This window comes from Echinops telfairi, unplaced genomic scaffold, assembly GCF_000313985.2.
Source record: "Echinops telfairi isolate 266 unplaced genomic scaffold, ASM31398v2 ScPeMD7_443;HRSCAF=831, whole genome shotgun sequence".
NCBI classification, from domain to species: domain Eukaryota; kingdom Metazoa; phylum Chordata; class Mammalia; order Afrosoricida; family Tenrecidae; genus Echinops; species Echinops telfairi.
Genome location: NW_022104341.1, coordinates 79228328 through 79255605, shown reverse-complemented (window position 1 = coordinate 79255605; position 27278 = coordinate 79228328). Strand labels below are relative to the sequence as shown.

General features: G+C 47.6%; 2 protein-coding genes across 3 annotated transcripts in view; both read right to left on the bottom strand.

The window, feature by feature from the left end:
* Window positions 1–27198, bottom strand: part of BEND5 (BEN domain containing 5) — a 57590-nt gene extending 30392 nt beyond the window's left edge. The window contains exons 1-3 of one of the 2 annotated variants that reach the window (XM_004699445.4): window positions 26973–27198; window positions 10238–10368; window positions 7557–7941 (exon numbers count right to left, since the gene is read on the bottom strand). In XM_004699445.4, coding sequence (XP_004699502.1) covers window positions 7557–7941; window positions 10238–10368; window positions 26973–27198 — 742 coding nt within the window. Of the gene's footprint in view, window positions 1–7556; window positions 8024–10237; window positions 10369–26972 lie in introns of those variants that run through there. The other variant, XM_013003865.2, reaches the window with a different exon arrangement.
* Window positions 1–27278, bottom strand: part of AGBL4 (AGBL carboxypeptidase 4) — a 1691367-nt gene that overhangs the window by 350975 nt on the left and 1313114 nt on the right. The gene's annotated exons all lie outside the window — the stretch shown is intronic.

Below are 27278 nucleotides of genomic sequence, written 5' to 3'. Positions count from 1 at the left end.
TAATTTTAAGATAAACAATTCTCGTTCTCACGACTTTGCTTGCCATCAAAAGTAAGCAGCCGGGGGCACAGTGGTTTTGAGCGGTACCACTTACACTGAGGTGGTAGGCAGATTGTTGCCCTCCTGGGCTTCACTTCTCACACAAGGGCATGAAAACTCGACTGGGCAGAATGCCTTTCTCTCACCTTTCCTCTTAGCCCTTTCGCACAAGCCAAGCTGCATGAGCACCCCTGCTCACTGGTGAAACTGAACTGAGCAACTAAAGAGATAGAAAAGAGGGCACTGAGTGGCGGCTGCCTGTGATGTCTGAGAGTGTCAGAGGGGTAGCAGAAGGATGGAGAGGGAAAAGTGGAACTCTGCCTGGGAAGGTGGGGGTGGGAGGGGGGAGGAGGGGATTCTACAAACAACAGACTAGTCAGTTTGAAATCAAGTCTACACATAGTAGTAAAAGGAACTGCTCAAGCAGGATTTCTGAGGACTTACACGGGAAAGTGGTAATCGTCAAGAGTCAGTAGGAGTTGCCCATAGATTGACACATCACCAACAACCGCAATGATGTTCTGCTATGGGACCAGGAATAATTTAGGTGTGGTAGTTACATAATATGTTGTCAATTTGAGACATAATTATGGAGGGGTAGAGTCTAGCCTGTCAATCAGGTTGCAGCTTGATGACCTCATTTGGAGGCACTAAAGAGATAAATAGCTCATTGGAGGCAGGACACATGCTCATTTCCTGTAAGACATTCTTGCGAACAAGACACATGGAGCTAGCTAGAGCCCTGGACCTGAAGGAGCCATGTGGAGCCCCCTGCCAGCACTGAGATGCTTACAACACCACTGGATCCACAAGACGTTCCACCCACTGGCCTGTGATCTTCCTGTATTCAGCATCATTACATTTGCTGTGTAAGTCTGAAGAGGAATTTATAGATTGGTATCGGACATATGGGCTAATATTGGATTTATGGACTTGATCTGGACTGGGCTGGGATGTTTTCACAATATTCAATTACTCTTTGATATAAAACTCTCTCTCTTACATACATATGAATTTGTTTCTCTAGCCTACCCAGACTAACGCATGTTGTATCAAGTACTGTACACACATTATCTCATGTATGCCTTCAAACAATTCTGCCATCGCTATTGTAGGATCTACTGAGCCTTACCCTGTGGCAGCCCCTGGGTAAAGGATTTTACATGCATTTATTTGCTCATTTCATTCTTGTAAGAACTGTAGTGGTAGGTGCCATCATTAGATATGTCTTGCAGGTCAGGAACCTAAAGCCCAGGAGCTTAAATCATTTGCTTAGGATGACACAGTTAGGCAGGAGAAGAGACAGAGTTCAAGGCCATGTATGTGTGACCTCAGAATCTATGCAGACACTTAATCACCAACCTGGCTCTGCAGCCTCTGGGCATGGGCACTAAGGTGTGCACCGTACAGAAGAGAAAACGCAAGTTGAGAAGGGTTAGAGCTGGCTGGAAGGCCCACACATGATGCGTTAGAGAGCTGCGATTCAGACGTAAGTCGTGTCTGTCACTAAAGTCTTGCCGCCTCTGCAGGGAAAAGCCAACAGGCGGCATTTGGTTGTTATCAGCTGCCTTTTCGAAGGTACCCTCAGAGACCTTGGCTTCAAGAATGCAGCTCACAGACCGCAAAGGATTTTAAAGATCAAAGCTGGTATTTTAACAGACCTTGGACAGAACACAAGCATGAGCCCAGAGGGGTACGGAGGTGTTAGAAATCCTGCTTGAATGAGCCAAGGCAGATACACAGTCCACAATAGCTTTCTCCTTCTTTGAAAACTTCAACCAGCTTGTGATCTGGCCAACGGGGACATTAGCTCCTCTTTTTGCCTTCTCTCCTCGAAAACGGAGATAATCATCCTTACTTGACCTCAAAATAAGGCTATTTGAATAGTCTAATGAGATAAAAATGTCAAGGTACTTTGAATCCTGTAAAGTCCTAGCTGCATGCGAATTACTGCTATTATTCTTATCATCTATACCTCTTCTGGTCAGAATTCACCATTTCTGCCTACACTCCCCAATAAGAAAGGCATGCACAAAAATCGCAGCCCATCAAATGGCTAACCCTGGCCATCAGAGCACTCATGTTGTTCAGCCTGGAGTCGCTTGTATTCTGTGCTTCTCGCTAGACTCTGTGTGCATCTTGAAGTCCAGGTCTAAGTCTGCTCCTCTTTATAGTCCAGGAGTTCATCAGAGCCTTACTGGTGCTTCTATTATCTGGATGCCATCAAATAGGATGAGATGATCTATGTAGTAATGAGGTACCCTGGTGGTGCACTGTTTAAGTGTGTGGCTGCTAACCGAAAGATCAGTAGTTGGGACTCACCAAGGGAAAACAATGAGGTAGCAGCCGGCTTCCAGAAAGGCCTACGCCTTGGAAACCCTATGGGGAATTTCTACTCGGTCCAACAGAGTCACCAGGAGTCAGGAGCGACTCCCTAGCAACAGGTTTGGGGATCTGGGTTGGTGGTGCAGTGCTTAAGTTCTCAGCTGGTACCTGAAAGGTTAGTGGTTTGAACCCACCAGCCGCCCCTCAGGAGAAAAGTGTGCCAGTGCTTCCGTAAAGCTGGTGGGGGCAATTCTGCTCCATCCTAAAGGTTGGTAGGAGTCGGAATTGCCTGTTTGGGAGTGGCCCAGTGATGAAGTGCTTGGCTGCTAGAGCAAAGTGATGCAGTTCAAACTGGCCAGCCATGCCATAGAAGATGAAGTAGTCTGCTTCCATACAGGTGTGCAGCGTTGGAAACTCTATGGGGCAGTGCTTCCCTGTCTGACAGAGCTGCTGGGTTGGAATCAGTCACAGGTATCTTCAAGGTGCATCCTGGTGCAAAACTCTTAAGAAAATATCTCATGCAGCTGAGGAGAAACTGTGACCGACCTTTGCCCATACAATGAAACTCACCCCGCTACTGTCTTCCTTATCCCATTGAAACTCTCGGGAAGCTGCCAGCCTTCAGTGTAAAACTCACTGCTCTCAAACACTGGCTTGTGGTTGTTTAAAGGAAGGTACTCTGTCTTGTCCTTTTCTGTATTCTTAGAACTAAACATCTAGAGTCCCAAGAGCATAGTTGGCTATATGTTGGGCTGCCAACCGCAGGGTCAGCAGTTCAAACCCATGAGTCATTCCAAAGGAGAATGAGGAGGCCTCTGTTCCCCCAAAAGATGATATCCTCAGAAACCACAGGGGCAGTTCTTCTCTGTTCACTAGTGTTGCCACTGAGTCAGCATCAACTGGATGGGAGTGAGTTGAACACTTACCATGGTGCCTGGAGCAAAACACATTCTCAATAAATGTTTGTTTTTAAAAAATCAAAGAATCAATGAATATACACATACATAAATCTGTACCTTATAAATCAGAATGGTTTCATGCGTTTTTGCATCCTCGGCATTTACTTCTTTGTGGGAGCAGGACAGGAAAGGAAGGAAAGGGCAAAAGGCCAGGCATGTATTGAACGCAGAGCATGCTGGTCATATGGACGGTCATCAGGAAGGGCTATTTCCTGTGCTAAGATCATAGAAAAGGCAAGTTCTGTCCTATAAAGAGAAGACGTGTCCTTTCTGGGGAGAAAGTCCTCCCCATACTAGTTAGGATGAAAGCCAAGGGCTGAAGAACTCCAAGCAGGGGATAGGACCAGAAAGAGGCACAGACCTCTGACAGAAGGCCCGGAACAGATCCTGGGCTTTTGTATCGTCAGGGACACAAAGGCATTGGCATATGCCCTCTCTCATTTATTTCACAGCCCCACGGCTCTCTGTTCTGTAGAATCACTCCTGCTAAATCTGTCCAGGTATTATTTGTTGAGTGAATGACAAGAGGAATGAATAAATGCACACATGGAGAAATCAGCCATCATCCAGAGGAGGCTGTGAAACACCTTCCGGTAAGCACCTGCTGCTGTCCCTCCCTCTTGCCTGGCTCTCTGCAGCACACACCATTACAACTCCTGGCTGCTAGGGGGCAGGCTCCTCACTCCAAGGTCTCCACCAGAATCCAGAAGCCTGGCTCTGGTTCTCTGTTTGGCCACCTAGACTCTTCACTGCCTGGGGGCATCAGCCGTGCTTCTTGGTCTTCCAGGGCATGTTTCCCTTTTAACACGGGGCATCTTCTGATCTGTTGGCCATTCTGGTCTCCGGGTTTGCCTGTACTGTGAATAACCTAGCCCCTAAATTTTACCGTGCTAGGCCCCTACGTGAGGAGGGCAGGTGAAAAATGCTCAGGACAGGCTTCCAAGAGCAATAGCCAAGCCTGGACCAGGGGGCAAAGGATGGGTGGCACAGGCTGGGCCATATCAAGCCCAGGTGAGGAGTGTTTCTTAGCGGGCCCATGAAGCTCACAATCAGTTTGCCAGTTCTTGCAAGGTCACTTTCTGGCTGTTCTCTGCTTTGTTCCAGGTTTCTTGGTGGTGGTGAAAGATCAGTCAGATGTCTTTCAGATTCAAGAGAGTTTCGGCTTCTAATACTAGTCTCTTCCCAACTCCCATTACATGGCATTTTAATTACATGCTTGTATGTTTAACCCCTCTCCCCAAAGTCTCATTATTCCTTGTATCTCGCTAAGTTCCTAGGCTCAGAAAGCATCCATTCAGGGTTAACGGACTTAATGCATAAATGAACAAACCTGTATAGCACTTTAGATCTTTTATAAATTGAAGACCTCGAAAGGCAGAAGTTAATGAACCTACCAAGGTCACTGTCAATTATATGGGTGTGGGAACCAGAGTTAAAAGCCAGAACAGATTTTGTCTTAGCTGGTGGACTTAATGGTGTAGAAAAGAAGTTAACAGTAACTAAGCACCAGCATGCCAGCCCTTATGTTGTATCCCACGCGACTGTGAATTGGATACTATCACCCCATCGTAAAGATGAGAACATCAGGACATAGAGAGGTGTTCTCTACCAAATTTCTCCCTATTTTTCCTACCTGCTCACTTCTGCCTGGATGAAATTTCATCTTTCAGGCCTCAGTTTATATGTCATTCCCTTTAGGTGGAGTGAGAAGGAGTCCCTTCTCGCTGCTCCGCAGCCCACTGCGTGTTATCCCCGTGGTCACATTGATGTGTGATGCTAACATTGACTGTTGTCCTGCGTGCCTTCCTCATCCAACGGTGAGCACCTCATGGGCAGAGTCAAAAGCTGTATGACAAGTAGATTAAACTACTTATGATTTGGCAAAATGCTTGTCACCAATTTTGGAAGAGGAAAGGAAGGAAGGAAGGAAGAAAAGAAGAGTGGTGGTGGATATTTTTAAGGTCACAGAGCTGGGAAATGGGGACATTGGGATTCGAACTCAGGCCTTTACTCTAAAGCATACATTCTTCATGAAAAGAGCACCTCTCAAGGGTAGAGACCTTATACTATTTGTGTACAGATGGTAGGACTTCATATGTATTTGTGCCTCGAACTGATTTATGCTCAGTCAATCCAACTGTGACTTACACCAGGAAAGAGCCGCCTCCGGGTCCTAGAAAGATGGATTGGGAGAATCTGAAAAGATTCAGACACTGAAAGTATGGCTGAGGCCAAGTTGGTCCAGATACTAGAAGGAGTGTATGCTGATGCCAAATGCGGTTTATCTTACTGCCCCCGCGGTTTAAACTCAGCTCATAACCATGGGAAACAGGCAATTTCCCGGGAGTTCAGGTAAGCCCTCCCTCCCTACAGGGCATACAATGCAGACTGTAATGAAAATAGAAATCATTCCTGTGAAGAACATGAAACATTTTTCTTCTCTCCGTAAATTCCAGATTTCTGCCTGTCCCTGATGCCAAAACCAACACGGCTTTCACAACATTTTTACATTTAGGGTTTCTCTTCGAGACTGTTTTTATGAATCCATTTTAAAGTTGCAAACTACACGTGACCTTTCGTGCTGCTGTGAGCATAGCGCTAGGCTATGATTTGGAGAGGGGCCGAGGCCAAGGCAACGCTGGGGCGTGAAAAATCACTGATCTATGCCTAGAGATTGAGCTTTGCTTCTCCAAACGACTTTGAGTACTTCAACGCCACTGTCCTTCTCTGTGCCCAGGGCACTGGAAGACCTCAACTGGTTCCTCATGCCACCTGAGAATCTATTGAGACACCAGCTGGAGACAGACTTCAAGCAGTAAAAAAATAAAACGAAACTCACTGCTATCAAGTCAACGCTGACTCATAGTGCCCCCCCTGTGAGTTTCTGAGAATGTAATTGTTTACGGAAGTAGAAAACCCAGTCTTTCTCCCTTGGAGCTCTCCTTTGAACTGTTGAGCATTCGGGTGGCAGCCCAACACGTAACTACATCACCGCCAGGGCTCCTGTAAGTAGTACAAGGCACTCACAAATCTAAGTAAGGAGAGACTGTACCACTGCTGTGGAATGAGCCATTATATGGAAAATGTTATCTAGGTAACAGAGGCTTTCCTTCTTCAAAGAAAAATCGTGTCGGACTTCAACTTGAGGGCTAGAACTGGTGTTCCTAGGCCAGGCTGCTCCCAGTTTAAAGCAAGGCACACAGACTGAGGGTGACTAATCATTGGCGTTTGGGAGCTACGGAGCACCGTGGTGTGCTGCTGTTCTCCATACTGACTGACAGCGAAGGCTCCGAATTCTCAAGCCTTATGCTCAGAGAATGCTTCTGTCTTTTCCTCTCTGGTAAGCAGTCACTTCTGCCTACTGCTAGGCTGCCACTGGCTCTGTTTCTAACACACTTTAAAATATGAATACATGGTTTGTTAAAAGCACGTGCAACGGGAGCGCCTAGGACGTTCTTCTATAGCAAACTTAAGGTGTTCTGTGGCTATCTTTATAGGAACCTTCCTAAGGTCCTCCGATTCCCTGCTTAAAGGCTTTCAGTGCTTCCTGTTCCCGTCAAAAAGAGCTGACACTTCTGCCTAGTAGAGTTCTCAAGGCCTTCAGCCATTGCCCCCAACTACATTTGAAACAGCCCTGCTTAGTATGCTCCAGGTGTTTTCCTGTGCTCTGCTACGGCTGACCCCTGCCTTCTCCTGGGCTTCGAAACACCACCTACGGCTCAAGGTCCAGCTCCATCCTCAAGTCTTCCCTTATGCCCACAGCTACATAACCTCTCCCTCCTTTGACTTTTCATGTCCTCTGACTGGCATCTTTCCTGTGGCACTGATCACTTACTGATGTCCAGTAATATCGTTTTTAAGGGTCGTGTCTCGTGTTCTTTACGATCCTCAAATCTCTTTGCAGAGGGGTTCCCTATCATCCTTGGGGCCATCTCTCTTGCTGAAGGATGTCCTAAGACCAGTGATAAACACTTGGTCAGCTCCTGCCCTCCAAGCCTCATGTACCACTCTGTTCTACAGAGCAAAGCTGCCGAACACCTGAGGCTTCCTACCAGGGGCACTGTGGAAGGGGGCGACTCCTCCTCGGGGTGACTCTGCAGATGCGGAGCCAAGTTTCTCTTCTTCTCTAGCCTCGGGGACCTGGGCCTGCCTGTCCCCTTGCCCTCCTGGAAGAGGAGCAGCACAGAGCCTCTCAGCTGGGTGGGGTGGTAGGTGGCCTGCTGGGGCACTCACCGCTGCCAAGCCGTAGGAGCAGCACGTCTTGGAGCCGCCGATTGAGGTCTCGGAGCTCTTTCATTTCGGACACAAGTGCCCCGTACTCCTTGAGCTTCTTGGCCTGCTGGACCAGCTGCCTCCGAGTCCGCTCCAGCTCCTGCTGGAGGTGCCGCATCTCCTCCTGCTGCTGCTGGTAGCTGCGCAGCAGCTCCTCGTACAGGGCCCGGGGCACGACGGCCTCCTCCAGACTGTCCATGTCGTCCGTGCCCGGGGAGGTCTCCACGAAGACTTCTTCGAGACACGTGCTGTGGCCCAGGCTCAGGCCGTTCTGCTTCTCCAGCCGGGCCACCACTGCCTCGATGCTCTTGTGCGGCCCCTCACTTGGCTTCCGCCCCTCAGGCCTCTGTGTAGGACAACGAGAATCAGTTCAGGCAAGGGCAGCTGGGATTTCCTTGGGCTGCGGCTCAATATTTCCCCAGACAATCCTAGAATCACAGAACCACAGAACATCAGTGCTTGGAGAAACCAGTGTGTACACGTAGTCAAAGCCCTTCACTTTAGAAACGGGGTTGCATGTGGAGGCCCAGGGTGGGGAAAGGGCTTGCCCAAAGTCCCCCAGCATGCTGCAACCCCAGAGTCCCCCAATGGGCTGCCACTTTTGGCACTGCACCCCGCAGCCTCCGGGATGTAAGTGATACTGGGCCATCCTCTTCAGCGTCCCTGCCCACCTTGCCTGGTCAATGCCTTGCTCAGCCAGGCTGGTCAGTGTGTTTTTGTGCAGAATCAGGGAGAAGTCTGGGCAGCCCAAGCTGTTCCCAAGGGAGTTCCCAGTCAAATCCCTTCAAACACAAGGAAGAAAAAAAGTACTTCTCTAAAGAACCATTTCCTCAAGAATGCGTTTATAGTTAGGAAGGATGTTACAAACTCCAATCTACTCTAATCGAGGGCAAGGGTCACATCTTACTTTCTCTGTGTCTCTATTGAGGGCTGGCAAATGGCTGGGGCTCAAAAGTGGCAAACTCAAGCGAGAAGGTCAAAGACTATATGAGCAGTTCTTCTTGTTTAATGCCCTCATTTGACAAATAAAGAAACAAGGGCTCAGAGTAGTGAAGGACTAAGCTCAGTGAGCTACGGACAAAGCAAGAGCCAGAACCTGGAGCCCAACATCCAGCACAAGGCTCCTTTCCCCCTCATCTGCCAGTCTAGGCTTGGACTCTGGTCAAGTTCAGCAAGCGGTGTATACTGAGAGGACAGTTCATAGAAGAGAATTATATAGGACTAGCTGGGGGTTGAGGGTTCAGCTGCCTGAGAAAACTCTGGTTCAGGGGGCTGTGGACGTTATAGAACCAATTTAATTCCTCACCCAGGACAAGGAGGGTTAGGGTCTGTCCCACTTGAGGGCACTTCTGGGAGGTGCAGAAAATTAAGGAAATAAGGTTCTAGACAACCGAACTGTGTCCTGCCTTCACTCATTAAGGTTCTGGAGCTTGCAGAGGAAAGTCCTTTTTAGTGACTTTAAGATGTGCATTACACAACCAAACTCAATGTCGTTTCAGCCCCGGAAAAAGGTGCTCCTAGCCTGCTCAGCTGGTATCTGGATGGTTGGTGATTGGCGTCTATTTAGAGGTATCTGGGAAGAAAGACATGGTGCTCTATTTCCAAAAAGTTAACCACTGAGCGCAGCTCTCTTTTGACCCTTGTAGGGTCACCATGAGTTGGGGGCAACTTAATGGCAGCTGTCTTTTTGTTTTCTGTCTAAATGACCTTATAGGCTAAAATTATAATGATCACTTTACAAGTCTTTATTCATCACTATGAGGAACCCTACCTCCGACCCACCACCACCCCACACACACACCTGAGGGCTGGGACCTCATCTGTCTCATCTCCGTGGCTCCAGAAACAAGCACAGGGCAAGGTCTCTAACAAGAGTACCAGGAAGCAAGGTTCATAAGGAGGATCCCTGAACTGAATGCAGCTACATCTTTTGGACCACACCTCACAATTGCCTTTGGCCTGTCTCAAATCAGTCCCTGAGCAATGCAAAAGACACTGTCTTTCTCCTCTTCCCTTGCTTCGCCTATAAGGTACCCACTGCAAAGAAAATAAGCACCTGGTTTGCTGAGCACCAGGTTCAGGAGGCAAACAAAGTGAAGACTGGAGGGGAGAGCCATGGGTGTATACTCATAAGTATCCATAAGAATGCAAATGTAACCTTATGCAAGACCTTCTCCCAACCCAAGGTCCTTCTTCTGTGAACCCGAACCAGCTCATTTCCCAAAGCATCTGCCCTTAGCTATTTGGGGCAATCTGATAGTGACAGGTTCTAAACTGCTGTGCAAGAACAGCTGCTTAATGTTCCTGGAATCCAGCAGTGACCTCTCCAGCACTGTGAGCCAGAGAGCAGCGCATAACCCCAAGCCCCAGCAGTGATGACAATCACTGCACAGACTGTGCTAATGGGGCAGTCGGTACTCCGTGGAACAGCCTGGGTCGAGGCTCCCTAGAAAGCTGGCCAGAAGGCAAGTACATACTAGCTGGCCCAGGACTATCTCATCCAGAAAAAACAAACAAAAAACCCCAGGCTTTTGATACCAGGGGACATTTATGTGGGGAGAGGAGGCCAAACTGGAATTCTTGAGTTATGAGAAATAAGAAAATGATCCCAATACTTCCAAAAAAAGAAAAGATTTTGTTACCTTGATGTGTCTGAGCTGTGAATCTTCTTCCCCATAGTCTTTAATTTCCCCATCTTCTTCGTGATTGAGAGAAAGTTTGGGGATTTTAATTTTCTTCTGCATCACACTGTTTTCAAGGTCAGATTTGTCTTCTAAAATGCATATCAAGAAAACAAGGTTCATTTTGAGTCAAAATGCTCAAAATGCCCATGACCTCAAAAGCTACAGTAGACCAGACCAGTTAAAAGGGAAAAGCAAATAAAGCTCAGGCCTACTCCCCTCCTGCATGCAGGGCTCCTAACAGCGGCAGTGCAGAGCAAACAACCACCATCAATGGGGCTTTCTAAAGGCACAGCCCCACAAATGGGTGGAAATAGCATCCAACGGATTTGCTTAAGGCTGTCTCTAAGTACATCTTAAAGAGTGTCCTTTTATGGAATTCTAGACTCAGAGAACAGGAATGGCACTGAGATTGTGATCTGTTCTACCTTCTTTGGCACATTGCTCAACAAGAGAGATTCTATCAAGCCAGGAAAGCCTAGTGGGTGTCTGCCAGCTCAGGTAGCACCAGGCATGAAAGGATGATGGCTCTTACCCCAAGATGGCCTAAGCTGGGATGCAAAGGCAGCTTCGGGAAGAATACTAAGTAATAGGAACTGCCTTTTTATCCGTATCAATTACGGAATGCCAGAGTGTAAGGGGTCTTGGTGGCCTACTGGGCTGGCTCTCTTAGAGAGTTGGAAAGTTAAACTCAGAGAACTGAAGGGCCACACTCGAAGTGTGAACCTGAGGAAGAGGCAGGACACATCTACCAGCCATTCCTGCGCCCGCCCAGACTTAACGGAGATCCAAAGGGGCCGTTCGACTCTGTTCCAGTGGGTGACTAGGAGTCAGAATCAACTCAATGGCAGTGGGGTTGGTTTTGGGGTATGTGGATATATGTTAAACCTATTTCCTGCAGGCCAGGTTTCTTTTCTTGCAATTTGTTAGACAAACCGAGACAGAGGTTTGTGAATGCACTATTCCATAACCAAAAGAAAAAAACAAACTCACTGCCATGGAGTTAATGCTGACTCATGGTGACCCTGCAGTGGGTTTCTAAGACTGTAACTCTTTCTGGGAATGGAAAGGCCAGTCCTCCTTCCATGGAGTGCCGGTGGTTTCAAACTGCTGACCATGTAGATCGCAGCCCAACACCTAACGACTACTCCATCAGGGCTCCTTAACTATTCCATAACATAGTCAAAACACCAAATATCCCCACATGGTATTTAGAATGGAGCCCCTGCTGGTGATACAGGGGACTCTGTTATCAGAAGGACTGACATGGGAACTCAGCTCTCCCCGGGACAGTGTGAGGTGGGGAGAGGATGGTCTCAGCCTCTCCCATCCTCAAGCCCCTCCACTGTCACAAACGATGCACACATGAGATCAACAATTCACACAACTCACTGCACAGTGGCTGGCACATTATAGGCACTTGTTAAATGGAACATTATAGTTGGGGCTATCAACATGTCACGATTCATTTTATTTCCTTAATCATAAGGTGAATGAAGACACAATTGAGAAACAAAACAAAAGGATGACTTAAGCAAGATATGGGATGTTGAGAAATTATCCTTGGAACAAAGGGTTGATCTTTGTTAACAATCCCTTCCTGGTCAAAAATGAAAATTGCCCTTCCCACTGAACAGGGCAGGAACCCCCAGGTTCAGTTTTCACAAGCATAGCCTGTTTTTGTCCTCTTTATGCTTATGAAATAATCCAATGGTTTAGGCATGAGCAATAGCAAGGCCTTTGGTCATCCGAACACAGCAAAGGTTTCTCTCCTACCAAATCACACTTGACTCTTTCTATGCCAAGACGCTGCTAGAAAGTAGCATGCTCCAAATAAAGTTACCCTCAACTAGCATGTGGGGGGTGGTGCAGGGAGTGGAAGGGGGGTAGGGTGGAGGGAGATGTCCACGCGCGCTCACTTGCACCGATGTATGTGTGAAGAGAAAGAATGAGACAGAGTGACAGAAAGAGAGAGAGGTGGGTAAGTGGGTGGCATTAGAATGACTATCAATTCTGACATGTTCAAGGCATAGGTCTGAGCTGTAGCTACCAAACTGGAAATGACAAACTATGTCCTACCTCCCTGAATTGAAACTGGCTCAGGATTTTGCTGCCCTAGAAGAAGGTAGGGAGAGGAGTTACCTTTCGACTCACAAAACTAGTTAATATTTGAACTAAGAGCAATTCTCAGATCATGTCATTTAACCCTTTAAAAAATGGAGATGCAAAACTTGAGGTTCCAAATGGTTGCTATGGGCATCTATCCTTGCGAATCGTCAGGTTCAGGGACACAAGGGAGCTGGGACCAGGCAGGGCCTTCATCTAATGAGCTCACCATTATTCAATGACGCAGAAGTCAGTGCCATGCCATGAACAGCCTGAGAACCAGAGTTTTTCCTCCCACGTTGCAGCGTAACATTTGTCAAGAATTTACCCTGTGTGGAATCTAGACAGGGCTCTGGGGACAGAGAATGATGAACAGCCAGACCTCTTGGAGGCCCCAAAGTTAAACCCATGAAGAGATAAGCTAAGGTCTCAACACTGAGTTTGAAATTATAGATAACTGATTTAGAACTTCAGGGACAAGGGAATCAACTTCAGCCATCAATATAACTATGGAACCTTGATACTTCTCTGACTCTACTTCCTCTTCTGCAACTTGAAGCAAATAGTTCTTACCCACAATGCCAGGATATGATGGAGACTGTCAATAATATATGTTAAAAAATGGAAACCGAAAAGAGTAAATGGCACTTGGACAATCAATGTTCATAAAAGGATAGTTGTTAGGGAAGAGAAGAATATGGACCACATGGGAGAGAGGAAGAACAGAAGCTAAATGAAGAAGGTTAGGGGAAGCCTGCATACGGACTGGTTCCCTGGTAGACAAGGGGGAGAGTGCAATGTGAATGGAACTGGCTGGGGTCACAGAAAAAGTGGTCTCGGATTCCACGCGAGTCAAAGCTGAGATCCAGCCTGCCAGTGTGGAAAGAATATTGAGTCAGACAACTTAGATTCTGTTTAGTTGATATGAGTCGTGGCGATATCCTCATGGGTCATTTTCCTCTTTCTGTAGAAATGGAGATAACAGATTGACCTCCAGTAGCAATCAAATCAGCCGAGTAGATAAATGTGCCTTGAAAACAAGAGAGACCTTTGAGGACAAACCCACGGTGGATGACAAAGCTCAGCGGGCAATAGCTGCTGGCCTGGGGCCTGCAGCAGGCCAGCTCCTTCAGGTGGAGCCCTGTCTAGTTGTACGTCTAGGGAGAGGCAACACTCAGCATGTTCCATTCTCCAGCTGCTGAGCCAGAGGTGCCATGCCCACCTGCTTTACCCGAGGCTCCAGTGTCTTCTGCCTAACTGGAGTGTGCCCTCTCTTTTTCCTTGTCTGCTTGAAAATTCCACTTAGGCTCCACTCATCTCATTCCTTCTCAAAGTTCCCATTACATGCTCTACAAACCTTCTTTGCTTTATATTATCTGGAAGGTCTACCTTCCCCACTAGTGTGTAAGCAATCTCAGGACTGGGCCCAAATGCTGGCCACACCCTAGGAACTCAGCAAGTAAAATGTTCACTGAAAAAAAAAAAAAAAAGATTACCTCCATAAGCCCATAAGATGATGTTATCGTCAGGGAAATGCAACTAAAAGCAAGAGTGGGTACCACTTCATGCCCATAGGATGGTTAAAATAAGAATAATAGAAGGAGCAAATGTTGGAGATGATGAGACAAGAGAGCCCTCAGACTTTGCTGGTGGGAATGCGAGCGTGGAAAAGAGTTGGGTGGTTCCTCCAAGAGTGAAATGCAGGATTACCACATGATCAGGAATTCTCGTCCTGGATCATCCACCCAAGAGGAATGAAAGCCTGTGTCTCCACAAGCACTTGGATAAGAATGCTCATACCTGCACTATTTATAATAGCCAAAGTGTGGTAACAACCCAAACACCCGCAACTGATAAGTGGATAAACAAAATGTGGACTATTACTCAGCAGCATTCACGAAGAGAAAAGAAGTGCTGCTACATGCTGCTCCACAGAAGACCCTGGAAAAAACAAGGCAGACACCAGAGAGCACGTTTATCTGGGAGACCTAGAAAAGCAAATCCACAGACAGACAGGAGCTCAGTCATTACCCAGGGCTGGGGGAAAGGGGAAAGGAGAGGGCTTGCTAACAGGTGATGGGGATTTCTGTTTGGGCAGGTGAACAATATGTTTGAAAATTCAAGAGTGGTAATGGGTGCACATTGTGGATATACTAAAAACCACCGAATCACACCCTTTAGTTGTGAGTTGTATGTTAAGTGATCTGTACCTCAATTTTTAAAAAAGGCTACCACTTGTGGAATGTCTCCTATGTATGACATACCATTATAAAGCTCTTCACAAATATTACTACGTATCTTTACAAACTTGTAAGTCAACCACACTTTTTTTCCCACAGAAGATATGAGGTTCAAAGAAGTAATGTCCCTTGCCTACAATCATCTAGCTAGAAAGAGCCAGAGCTATGGGTCTGCATCCCAAGTGCATGCCGTAACACTCTAAACATATGCTGAAGATGAGGGAGAGCCAGAATAAACGCTGAATGAATAAATGATGTCTCTAGATAAGAGGAGGATCCCTGATGGCATCATGGGGTTGGTTACTCATTGGGTTGATAACCACAAGGTCAGCAGTTCAAACCCACAGCTGTTCCATAGGGGAGACATGAAGCTTTCTGCCCCTGAAAAAGATTCATAATCTCAGAAACTCAAAGAGAACAATTCTGGTTTGCCCTATAGGCTTGCTACAAGTCAGAATTGACTCAAGAGTATTAAGTTTGGTTCTGGGGATGGATAAGGACTTCCAAAATCCCCTCTGAAGCACAAAGTAGAAGACCAGTTTATTTCTGTTTTCCAGTCGGGCTCCTTGGTCATCAAGAATTCCCCAGAAAGCGGTAGCCATAGGCATGCACAGCCTAGAAACCTGTGGTTTCCAGTCTTCAGGGCTTGAATGGGTTCTCTCAAAAGGTCAACAGTCAAACTCAAACCCATTGCCATGGTGTCCATACTGACTCATAGCCACCCCCTGAGACCATAGCTGTTTAAGGGAGTAGAAAGTCCAGTTGCTCTCCCTCAGAGCTGCTGGTGGTTTCAAACTGCCAACTATGCGGATTGCAGCCCAACACGCAACCACTGCGCCACCAGAGGGCCTAAACAGGAAACACCAAGCCTACAGGAGTTCCGGAAAAGGTCAGAAGCAGATAGTATCTCCAATCGCAGCCCTTCTGCCCTGGATGCTGGCTGCCTCAATGTTTGTTCAGGGGATCTGGAGGCACCCCGAAGAGTTAACCAGCTACTGGTGCCCTCCTAGTTCTAACCAGGCTCCTTTGGGACCCATGAAGCCTGGTAGCGTGTTCGAGAGTGTCTTTACTCATCCTTATCTGTAGACTGTGAGCATTAACTGAATCCTGTTCCGGGTCAGGAATTGTGCTGAGCAGTTATAAAACCCAACTAGAATTCAGAGTTTGACTTGCTGAGGCAGGGCTTCCTACTCCCGATCCTGATGGGGAGGTGTTATCTCATCCTCAGGAGAGAATTTTACTGAACACTCGGTGTCTTCATCAAAAGGAAAAACTGGAAGAGAGGGTTGGAAGAGGGCGGCCCAAATATCTAATAAAGACAGCCCCCTCTTTCGCATCAGGTGGTCCCAGTTTGGAATTCTGACTGCTGCACACTAACTGTGGGGATTTGTGCAAGCCACTTAACCTGTCTGAAACCTGAGTTTCATTTTCAGAGGATAATATACTGTTTTCCCAAGAATTATGCATGTCCGGTGCCTTTCTTGTCGTAGAGGTTCAATAAATAGTGGCATTTAGGCTCCCCTTGAGGGCTGTGTGTTTGGCTTTTCTCCCATGGCACCGAGGACCGCTGCAGGTGTCTGACACAGATTGAGACATGATGAAAGAGATGTTTTAGGAAGATTAATGTGGCGGTGGCAAGCAAGATGGATGAGGTGTGAGGGAGAGACTGCACATAGGGTGACAAGAAGCTATAACTCTTGGCTGGTCACATTAATGAAGGTGAACGGTGGTGTGGATCATCTACGACAGCAAATGCTTCAGGTAGCATTTTCATGCAGCTTTGGAATATGCTTCTGGCTTCGAATTGCAGAGAGCCACAGAAGAACGAGGCAGATGACTGCTAATGATGAGGAAAGCTCTGTGAGCTTAGCCAGCCTCAGCAAGCGCTCCCGGTTTGGGGGAAACTAATCAGTTGAGTAAAAATAGAAATGAATGTGTAGCCTCTGAAGTGATGACCTTCACTGATCTGACTTCCTGATTCTGCTGTCTCCAGAGTGAGGAAAGCCATTGAGGATTCTGAGCATCAACAATCTCCTCCTCTCCAACTACTATGGTGTCGGCTAATTGTATTCATCCACTGCTAATCTCAAGGTCAGCTGACCATCATTCCTAGGAAAACCTGCTTCTATAAAGCATTACGGCCTCAGAAATCCTAGATAAGGTCCCCATGCGTTGGAATCAGTGCAATAGCAGTAGGTTGGGGGATCTTATTCAACAAATACTGAGTGGGCACCTACTCTATATCAGGTCCTGTGTCAAATTCCTTTCCAATAGTGCTGTCTGTATGCTCCATTGAATTCCGTTGAAGCAGACATGGAGGCTCAAAGATGTAGGACAGCTTGCCGAAATCACAAAGCTCCCAACTCAAGGGAAGGAAACCTAGTGGAGCTCACAAAAGGTTACTCAATGGGTTGCTAACCACAGGGTCAACAGTTCGAGTCCACCACTCACTCCAAGGACAATAAAGCCATCTGCTTCTGTAACGATTTACAGTTTCAGAAAGCCCAGGGGAACAGTTCTACTCTGCCCTATAAAGTCAGTCTGAGTCTAAACGTACACAACATCAGTGGTGGGTGGACTAAGTAGAAGAGGTAGAATTCTGGCATTTAGGGCTTGTTCCTACACTTAATTCTCCTTTATAACGAGAGAAAAATCACCATGGTACCTTAACTTTTTCAACTGAATACCACTGTTGGACTAAACTAAAAAAGGAAATATAATATGGTGAGCGTGTAGAAATAGCTTCTAGTGGAATGCCTTTCTCCCAAGACCTTGCCCACACCCTGGATACTGCAGTGTATTCTCAAAGGAACTAAGCATTCTACAAATACGTCTCAATGCCAAACTCCTAAACGACAGTTTATTGAGGCCATCAGATTCTAAATAACACCAAAATAGAGTCCTTATTCCAAGACATAAATACATTTCTTGTAACAATATGGTCACAGTTGTTCTCCCAAAATATAAAAGAACATGTTACTTGCTAATCATCCAAAAGGGTAATATATCTCATTAAATTTAACATAAAGAAATAAAGCAGAGGCAAAAGGAAGCCCAGATGCAAGTTTGTCTTCAAACGTGCAGAGGTCCTGAAGAACTGAGGTGGACACTTAAAGTGGCGAAGGGCCCACTTCACCCCTACTTGACATAGAATCAAGCCATATCGTCAGAGCACAAGTCAGAGATTTTAATTTGGTGTGGCTTTATTAGCTAGATGAAACTCTGAAAGGCTAAACATGACATGTGTTTTTAAGGTTTCGTCTTTAGTATCTGTCTATATACGAGGAGGTAATCCCCGTTCTCCAAAAAACCACAGAAAAAAGCTCCCCTGAGCAGAGCTTTGGTAGTCCGCATCTTCCCTACTCGGTAGGCGAGCATCAAGCAGCTCCCACTGAGTTAGTGCACCCAGTGGCATTGCTTGGGAAGGTTCTCTCTGACAGTGAATTTTTTCATAAAAGTAGTTTCCTCGAGCCTCGTTTTTTGTGATGGCTGATTTAAGAGAACAGCATGAGGCTGTGAAGTTTTGTTTCCTGCTTGGGAAAAATGCCGCAGAAACTGTTGTGATGTTGAACACATATGACAAGGACAGCGCTATGGGAAAAACGCAAGTGAACTGAGTGGTTTTCTCATTTCCAGAAAGGTGAAATGTCAATTGGTGACAAACCTCGTTCAGGATGTCCGTTAACTTCCTGAAAGGACCAAAATGTCGATTCTTAGTGAATTTGGAGTTCATTCTACCAGATCGAACAGTTAATCAAGCTTTCTATTTAAAAGTTCTGAAAACATTGCGTAACAGTGTGTGACAAAAGAGGCCTGGTTTGTGGCAGGCAAGAGACTGGTTTTGCCACCACAAGGCACCTGCTCATGCAGCCATCTCAGTGTACCAGTTTTATGGCAAAAAAACAGCATGCCTCTCTTGCCACATGCGGCTTACTCACCTGACCTCACTCCATGCTACTTTTTGTTTCTGTGAATGCAGAGGGACATGAACAGACAGCGATTTGATGACATAGAAGAGGTGAAGAAAAAAAAATCAGGGTAATGCTGTCAGTCATCCAAACAGATGAAATGGAAAAATCTTCCCAAAAATGGAATCACAGATTTGACAAATGCAGTAAGTGTGATGGAAAGTACTTTGAAGGTGATAAGGCTGTTTTATAAAATAATTTAATTCATAGCTTTGGAAAAATGTTTTGGTTTTTTTTGGGGGGGTTACCCCCTCACATATACATATAGTCAAGTGTTCCGTTTGCATCAGAAATATACGTGCCACTGCAAGGACATGCACATTGCATTCTCCGGCTCACAGTGGTTGTTTTTTTAAAATTCCAAGCCAACAAAATTCTCAGCGTTTAAGGACTGTATCCAGCCGAGACAGCAACGAAATGAGGGTGTCCTGCTGTGCTGTAGTAGAAAGAAATCAGGAGACATTGACTTGAGTCCTGGCCCTGCCACTAAGTTGCTGCATGACCAGTCACTTCCTCTCTCTAGGCCTTTTGTGGGCCCTCCTGGACCATCTCTACAGGTGCTGCCATCAGGGTGACCTCTGGCCAGCGACAGGGACTTCCAGGTCTCTCTCTCCTCACCCGTGCAGTCGTCCTCAGAGCAGCCTCTTTGATCTTTAACACTTTAAAAGAAATCTTTTATAACAGGCTTGTCCAATACAATGGATTGTTTGACTTCCTGTTTTCTGCTTCCATGGGGGTCGAGGGTACATATAAGAACCCCAAACCAAACTGGCTGCCATTGAGCCGATTCTGAATGGCTCTATAGGGCAGGGTTGACTTGCCTCCATAGGCTTTCGTGACTGTAACTCTCTATAGGAGTAGAAAGCCCTGTTTTTCTCGTTGATGGTTGGTACTCAAACACACTCAGAGCTGCTGTGGTTTCGAACTGCGGACCACACAGGTTACAGTCAACGCACAACCATGTACACCACCAGGGCTCCTTTTGAACAGTGCTGAGTGAAATGAGATCCTTGACAACATCAAGCACTGCTTTCTTAGTTATGATGCTATTGATCCACTTGTGAAGATTGTGTTTTCTCTCTGTTGTGGTGGAATCCACACGGAAGGCTGTTGTTTGTACTCTTCATCAGGAAGTGCTTCAAGTCCTCTTGACGTTCAGCCGTTTATCGGGGTTGTTAAGTCTTCTGCAATCCTGCTGCGGCTGCACCCCAATAAAACAAGGCCTCCTATCTCACAAGGATAGAGAATATGTGGGAAGTCCCTCATGGAACCAAGAGCTGGGTGTCTACTTCATAAATAACTGGCAAATTGGCATTTGAAGGCAAAACAGACCTAACGTGTTTCCCCGAAAGTAAGACATCCCCGAAAATAAGACCTACTTACAGTTTTGCCTCTCGCTGAAATATAGGGCATCCCCCGAAAATAAGACCTCCCCGAACATAAGGCCTCCCCGACAATAAGGCCCCCCAAAGCTACCATAACTCTGGACTCTGGACCGTAGCGGTGGGCACCGCGGCACAGCTCACTGTTGCCCGCAGCGCAGCCAGACCAGACAGGAAGTGTGAGTAAATGTACCATAGATTGTTGTACATGGAAATAATGGTAGTAACAAGAAATTCTTGATACTGTAGGATTCATAGTTTGTCTGGTTATGCTGGTTTGTGATGACAACTACTACCGTACCGTATATAGGTAATGAATTTCCTTTTTTGTTGTTCAACAATAAATGTGTACCTTATTCTTCTTCATGGAGAAATATGATATCCCCTGAAAATAAGACCTAGCACATCTTTGGGAGCAAAAATTAATATAAGACACTGTCTTATTTTGGGGGAAACAGGGTACTCATTGTGCATTTCCCTCCAATACAATGTTGGCCACATAGTATAGCTTAATACTTGCAGAACCAAAGAAAATCATCTCAGTTTGTGTATGCTTTCCTAGTGGGCATTTTTCAAAGTGAAGAAGACCCAGATCTTCTGTCTCTTATGAATTTATACGATGAAGTTTGTGGTCATGGTGGAAAGGGCACTTGTCCAGAATTTGAATTTCGCTCTTCTGGTATCTTTTTTAAAATGAAAACTGGTGGGCCCTTAAAAACAAAACACCGGGAGAAAAGCCAGACTTTAGCTTGCCTGGGTCAGATTTATCTTTCAGCCAGTGAACTGGAACTCGGAAGTACTTGGCAGCATGCTATTTAGTCATGAACACATGTGCGGTTCGCAAACACGGAGGAATCACATCAGCCTTCGCCTTCGATGATTAACATGCTGGGAGAATCTGCGACAGATGACTGCAGGCAAGTTCCAGTCTCTGCTCCAACGACTATCAGCAGAACATGTCAAAACCTACATTAAAAGTTTTCACTCGCTTAAAAAAAGTCCTTGCGCTGGCAGTCTCCCACCGATGACATGCAACAATCTCCGCATGTGGAATCGGCTAGTCCCCGGCTTTGCTGCTAACTCTGTAGAAGTTCCAAGGCATTTCTGGAGCAAATGATCTGTTTGGGCTGACAATGCCAAGCTTGGACTCGGGCCCTGAATGAGCTAAAATTGCCAAAGCGAGAAGAACGGGGCTTTGGAAGCTATTTCCCCCAAGTGTGGGGTTTCTTCTACTTGAGGGAGTGATAACGAATGCTGACTTTTTCCAAATGAACCACGCTGAATGAAGCCTCAGAACCCGGCTACAGGTTTCTGTTCTGAAAGGTAAGCTGCTGAGACAGAGGTTCCTGTCTCCCTTCCTCCCCCTTCCAAGCAGACCAGAGCACCTATCTCCCCACGCTGACATGCAATAGCTGCTGTGACCTATGTGCTGCTGGACACTGGGTACAGGGACTAGTAAGAAAGGCCTTGCCCTTAAGAGCGCATTGTCTGCAGGAAGACAGGCCCATTTCCTACTAATCAAACAAGGCACAAAATGCTAAGGTCCCCAAGCAAGGAGTGAGCAAAAGGGAACAAGCGTTCCAGGAGGTGCATGGGGGTATGGCGGGGGACAGGGAGTGGCCCTGTATTGGGTGCTTCCAATGCACTTTGTCCACTCTTCCCTCAGAGCCCTCAGAGCGCTGGACCACTAACGTTGACCACATGTCCGCTTTCCCCACCAGAAGGTGAGCTCCACGTGGGCAGTGGCCCCATGTCCCGTATCAGCAATGAGTCCCACGAACTCATCCTGGCTGGCTCAAAGGAGTGCGTGCAGGTGTGCTCCCAGAATGGCAGCATGACAGAGAGGCAGTGACAAAGAGAAAGGTCCTCAAAGAGATGGCGCGAGACAGCAGCTGCAACCATGGGCTCAAACGTGGAAATGATTATGAGGATGGCGCCGGACCCAGTAGTGTTTCATCCTGTGGCACCCAGGGTCGCTCTGAGTCAGAGGAGACTTGACAGTACCTAACAGTGATAGCCTAAAGAGAAGAGGCCCTGGGTGGCATAAATGGTCAGTGTGCTCAGCGGCTAACTGAAGGGTGGGAGGTTCGAATCTTTGTGTTAACACAAGGGCACCTCTGCAGGAAAGCTTGGCAACCTACTTCCAAAAGATGAGCCACTGCAGACCTACCGATCATAGCGCATCTCTGACAAATGAGCGGTCGGCATCTGTCGGATGTCATGCACACGGTTAGAGGGCGAAAGAGAGGCCGAGGGAGTATGCCGACGTAAGATAGGGTAGGGGCTGGTCTGAGGAGGGCTAAGAAGCAGTGGCTTTATTTAATTGAAAACAGGCCATTGGAGAGGGTTAAACAGAAGGAAGGGAAACTTGCTGAAGATTGTGTTTTAGAAGATCATTCTGACAGCAGTTTGACAAATAGATTGGCGACACAGAAGAATAAGAGCTGACGTGGCTGAAACGTGGGCAGTGGTAACAGAGCTGGAAGGGAAAGCCTTGAAAGACACGCAGAGCCCCTCTAGAATTGGCCCTACTGTGCACTCCCTCGCCCCACAGGGCCTGGCTTCTAACCTCTGGTCGGCACTCAGGTTGGGCGCCCCTGTCTACACACTCTTGACGGTGGTGCTCTCTTCTCCATCACCACGGACTCCTACAGAAATCTGCAAAAGTTCGCCTCTGGCTCCCTGAGCTGTGATGTCACATCTGTCCCAGGACCTTAGATACGTTAGGGCAATGGGATGCAGTCCCCACTCCAGTACTGGGCCAGGCACATAGGAAGTAGTGTGGAGCTAGGAGACGACAAAGGGAATTTAGCACAAGCAAAACAGTCCAAATACAGCGCAGGCGCCTAGAGAGCATGACCTAGAATTTTAAGCCCTAAAGAAAACTATTTAGGGCTCTAACAAAGGAGCATGCCACGCCACGAGCCCAGCCGTGGGTTGGATCTCACAGCGGCAAGCCCTCCAAACAGGTAGCTCTCACTTTGACAACCTGCTTGGGAAAGGAAACAAGAGAGACCACAGCCCCAAAGTGAACAAAGCCTGGGGCTGTGCGAGCCTTCCTGGGGGTGTGGGGTTCCCTTAAGGTTTCCCAGGAAAGCATGACAACTGAGGCAGGGGCAAAGTATGTATGTGCTGGGAGGGAGAGAGGGAGAAGAAGAACTTGGTAGAAACGAAAATCTCTTCATGGCTGGAAAAGTTGCCCAGAGCTGTATGCTTCACGGATGGCTCCTCATTTCCTAGTGCTCCTTCCAAGGCACGCTGTGTGGCTGACAGGACCATCAACCACTTTACCAAGGAGACTGCCAAGCGGGGGCCTGGCACTGAAGACCTGGATCCCAATGCTGGCTTGACTGTTAGTTGCCTACAGACAAGGGCCTAACATCTCTGAGCTTGGGTCTCTTTGTCTCTAAAGAAAATAAGAATCAGCAATATTTACCTGCTGGGTCATAAAGAAGCCTACCAGAGATAAAGCACACACCCATGACACAAGAGAGACTAAAAAGGTGTTGGCCTGCCCTTGGCCCTTACCCCCTTGCTGAGCGGCAACTAGAATTGGGTGAGAAGAAGGCCACATAGAAAGACTGAGCACCCAGTAAAACTGTGGTGTGGGGTTACCACCCCCTGGAAACATGCAAAGTCCCACAGCAGCTGGTTTGACATCTCCTGGGTACAAGAAGAGGTACATTTCAGGACAGCTCTGGCTTCTCGTTGTGAAGTGCTGTAGCGTCCGCGCCAACACATTGCTTCCCGTGTACTACAGAACGAAACATTGCCTGGTCCTCCTCCCTCATCTTCACAATTGCAGCCACTGTGTCAATCCACCTCAATGAGGGCCTTCCTTTTTTTTTTTTTTTTTACGTTTGAGCCCATAGTTGCAGCTACTGTGATAATCTATCTTCTTGAGGGTCTTTTTTTTTTTTTTTTTTGCTGACCCTCTATTTTATCAAAGGAGCCCTGCTGGCATAGGGGCTATGCATTGAGCTGCTACCTCCCAAGCAAGCTGTTTGATTCCATCAGCCACTCCACAGAAGAAAGATGAGGCTGTCTGCTCCTGTAAAGATTTAAGACATCTTGGAAACTCATCGGGGCACTTCTACTCTGTCCTATGGGGTCACTATGAGTCAGCATTGACTTGCTAGCAGCGATTTGTTGTATACTTCATCAAACAAGATGCCTTTCTCTAGGGACCAGTCTCCCCCCCCAGGAGTGCTGGTGGCCTAATGGGTTTCCATGGCACTACAAACCGCCAGCTCAGCAGTTTGTTACCAAGAGCCTCCTCACAGGAGCACGAAGAGTTATAGGCTCAGAAAACCAAAGGGCAGGGCCAGTCCTAGTTTGTCATGTAAGGTGGCTACGAGTTTGAATTGGATTCTCTCCTGGTAGTCTGTTCAAAGTAAAGAAGAATGCTTGCTTCGAGAACACATCCTGCCTGCACTTCCTAGCAGACATCTTTTTCCTCGGACAGTCCATGGTATCGACAACATCCTGAACTAAGGCCAGGATTCAAATGCGTGAAAGGGTCTTTGATTTTCCTTATTCACTGTGCAGCTTTCGCCCACAGATCAGGTCATTAAAAAGACCATGGTTTGGGTCAGGTGCACCCTAAGCCTCGCTCACGGTGACATCTTTGCTTTTTATCGTTTTTCAGGGGTCTTTTGCAACAGATTTGACCTACTGTCTCATTTTCCTTTCTCCTCCCAAGGGGAAAAAAATGAAGCTAGGTGGAAGAATGTGTTTTTCAACTCCCTTTGATGAAACTGGCCCCGGGCCTCTGCGTCTCTGCAGCTACTCTGCCAGTTTCCAGATATTGCTTACATTTCTTTTTAAAGAAAAACCCTCGAGATTTACCAATCTTCCAGTCTAGAGGATGGACAGTTCAAGATTCATGGTTCTGAGGCCAGGGACTCCATGTGCTTACTTAGGAGGATTCATATCGATTTTAAAATGAGATTTGGCAGGGGTGGCCATCTGCCTTAGTGGCCTCTCTGCAAAGCTGCAAGAGTCCAGCCCAGAGAGCATACATGTTTGCTGAATGGATGAATGAATGAATGAATGAATGATCTCTCCATCAGGGTGGCCATCTGCCTTAGTGGCCTCTCTGCAAAGCTGGAAGAGTCCAGCACAGAGCATACATGTTTGCTGAATGGATGAATGGATGAATGAATGAATGATCTCTCCATCAAGAGGAAATCGGGTAGCACTGGTGCCCACTGACACCCTTCTCTCCCACTCTCCTATTCTATTGCTCTTTTGGATCTAGAAGCAAGATACAGTCGGCAAGAAGCCTGCTTCTTTATCCTAGCAAAAGGTGTGGGGGGGGAGGGGGGTTGGGGGCTAAGGTTACAACCTAGTTTCAACTTCCTCAGGCCTATACCCTTGGGAAATACGCCTCTAATCCCTTCCCTCAGTAACTAAACGCAAATCAGCAACAACCACAACCACTTTCAGAGGTTTCCCTTGTCTACCTATCTCTCACTGGGTTTTCTGGCCCAGGTGTCTGGCAGTGGGTGGGTCAACAGGCACGTGCTCCAGGGCTGGTCAAGGAAGTGGCGAAGAAGCCACTTGCCAAAAGAGCTTTGGGTGCGGATCAGTATGCTTGGTTCTCATTTTTCTTTCACCTCCCAACTCTTTCAAACTCACCTTACAAAGTTAACCTAGGATGGTGGAAAGGGACTAGAGCCCTGAGCCTGGGTGCTAACAGCAAGCTAATTTACTCCCCACCACCCTGGGCAAGTCACGTCCTCCTTTTGAACCCATGTCCTCATCTGTGAAATTTAACTATGATATATGCTGGGTTCATCTTTCAGGTTAACTGGGAAGAAGCAGAGGGACTTCAAAAAATTAGAAAACTCTCTAAACGGCCAAGCAGCCGCAGTATTTTCACTTCGTTCCTAATCTTAGGTCTTCTCTTCTAAATGGAGGGTAGGGGGGTTTAATGTCTCTATCCACGCTGATACATGTCTTCCTTACCAGAGCCTTTTCGCTGCTGCTCTTGAGCCTCCTGCTCCCTCAAAAAGCAAAACAAAAGCAATGCTTTTCTCTGTCCTAGGGCAAGTTGGGAAAAGAGAGCCTGCTGCTTTCTCTTCATCATGTGAAAGGGACTCAGCTCAGCAGGAAGAGTTCTGGGAAAAGAGGCTAAGGGCTGGTTTCTTGACCTCTCACTGAATGAACCTCAGTTCCCTCATCTGTCAATTGGGGAGGCAGCTATTTGCCTATCTTCAGAGCCCTGGAAGCGCAGAGGTGGGAGACATTGTGTGGTCTTCATGACCTATAAACCCTCTCCTGGCTTTTCCTCTCATTGGGGGCAGGGGGCTTCTTAGAGATGCAAACGCTGTGTGGAGGCTGAAAGATGTCTTCGGCTTCTTCCTTTTCCACTTTCCCCCTGCCACTTGGACACGGAAAGGCAGGAGAGAGTGGTGCCAGGAGGACTGAGGTTCAAGGCCTCCTCATCCTCCAGCGATGGCCTGGATGGGACAAGGACACCATAACTTCATTCGGTAAAGTTGAGGCTCTTACCTAAAGGGGCCTGAAAGAATCTGCCTGGCCCTCCTACTCCAAGGAGGTCGCCAAGGGCCTTAAAGGGAATGAGAGAGACAGCTTTGAGAAACTTAAGGGAGACAGCAACGGAGAAGGGACGGAACTGGGGAAGAGGTAACGAGAAGGTGAGGGGTGGCAATGCGGAGGTGCAAACACGCTGAAGGAGCAGAGAAAAGTGAAGGGAATACAGAGAAGCAGAAAGAGGGGGGCTGAAGAGAAGCGATGGAGGCAGACTGACAGTGCAGGAGCATTGAAGGCAGAAGACAAAGGGGGGTACCATCCTGTAATTTTAACTGGTCTGGCCTTTTCGAGCTGCCTCGTTCCCCAAGGAAGAGCTCCGGGGTGGGAGGAGAAGGCAGAAGCAAGCAGTGGCTTCCCCCGGCCCCCTCTGCCCCAGCCCCGGCCCCCTCCCTCGTCCCTGCCCCCGCCCCGGTCCCCAGGTCCCCCTGGTTCCATCACTCACCTGCCAGCGCCAGGATCTGGGCCTTGTGGAGCAGGAGCGCGCCCCAATCGCGGGGGGCGCGCGGGGGGCTCTGGGGCCCGGCGCCCAGCTCCTCCGGGCCGCGGTACACGGCGTACACCTTCTGGTTGTCAAAATCCAGCCGCGAGCGGGGGCTGAAGTCGCGCACGCACGACACGGGCAGCGCGTAGCAGACGTTGTCCTCCAGGAACCGCACAAAGGCGTACATGGCGGGGCCGGGGGCGGGCCCCGGGCGGGCCGGTCACCCGCGGGGCGGGCGCACTTTTTAAAGAAAAACCCTCAAGATTT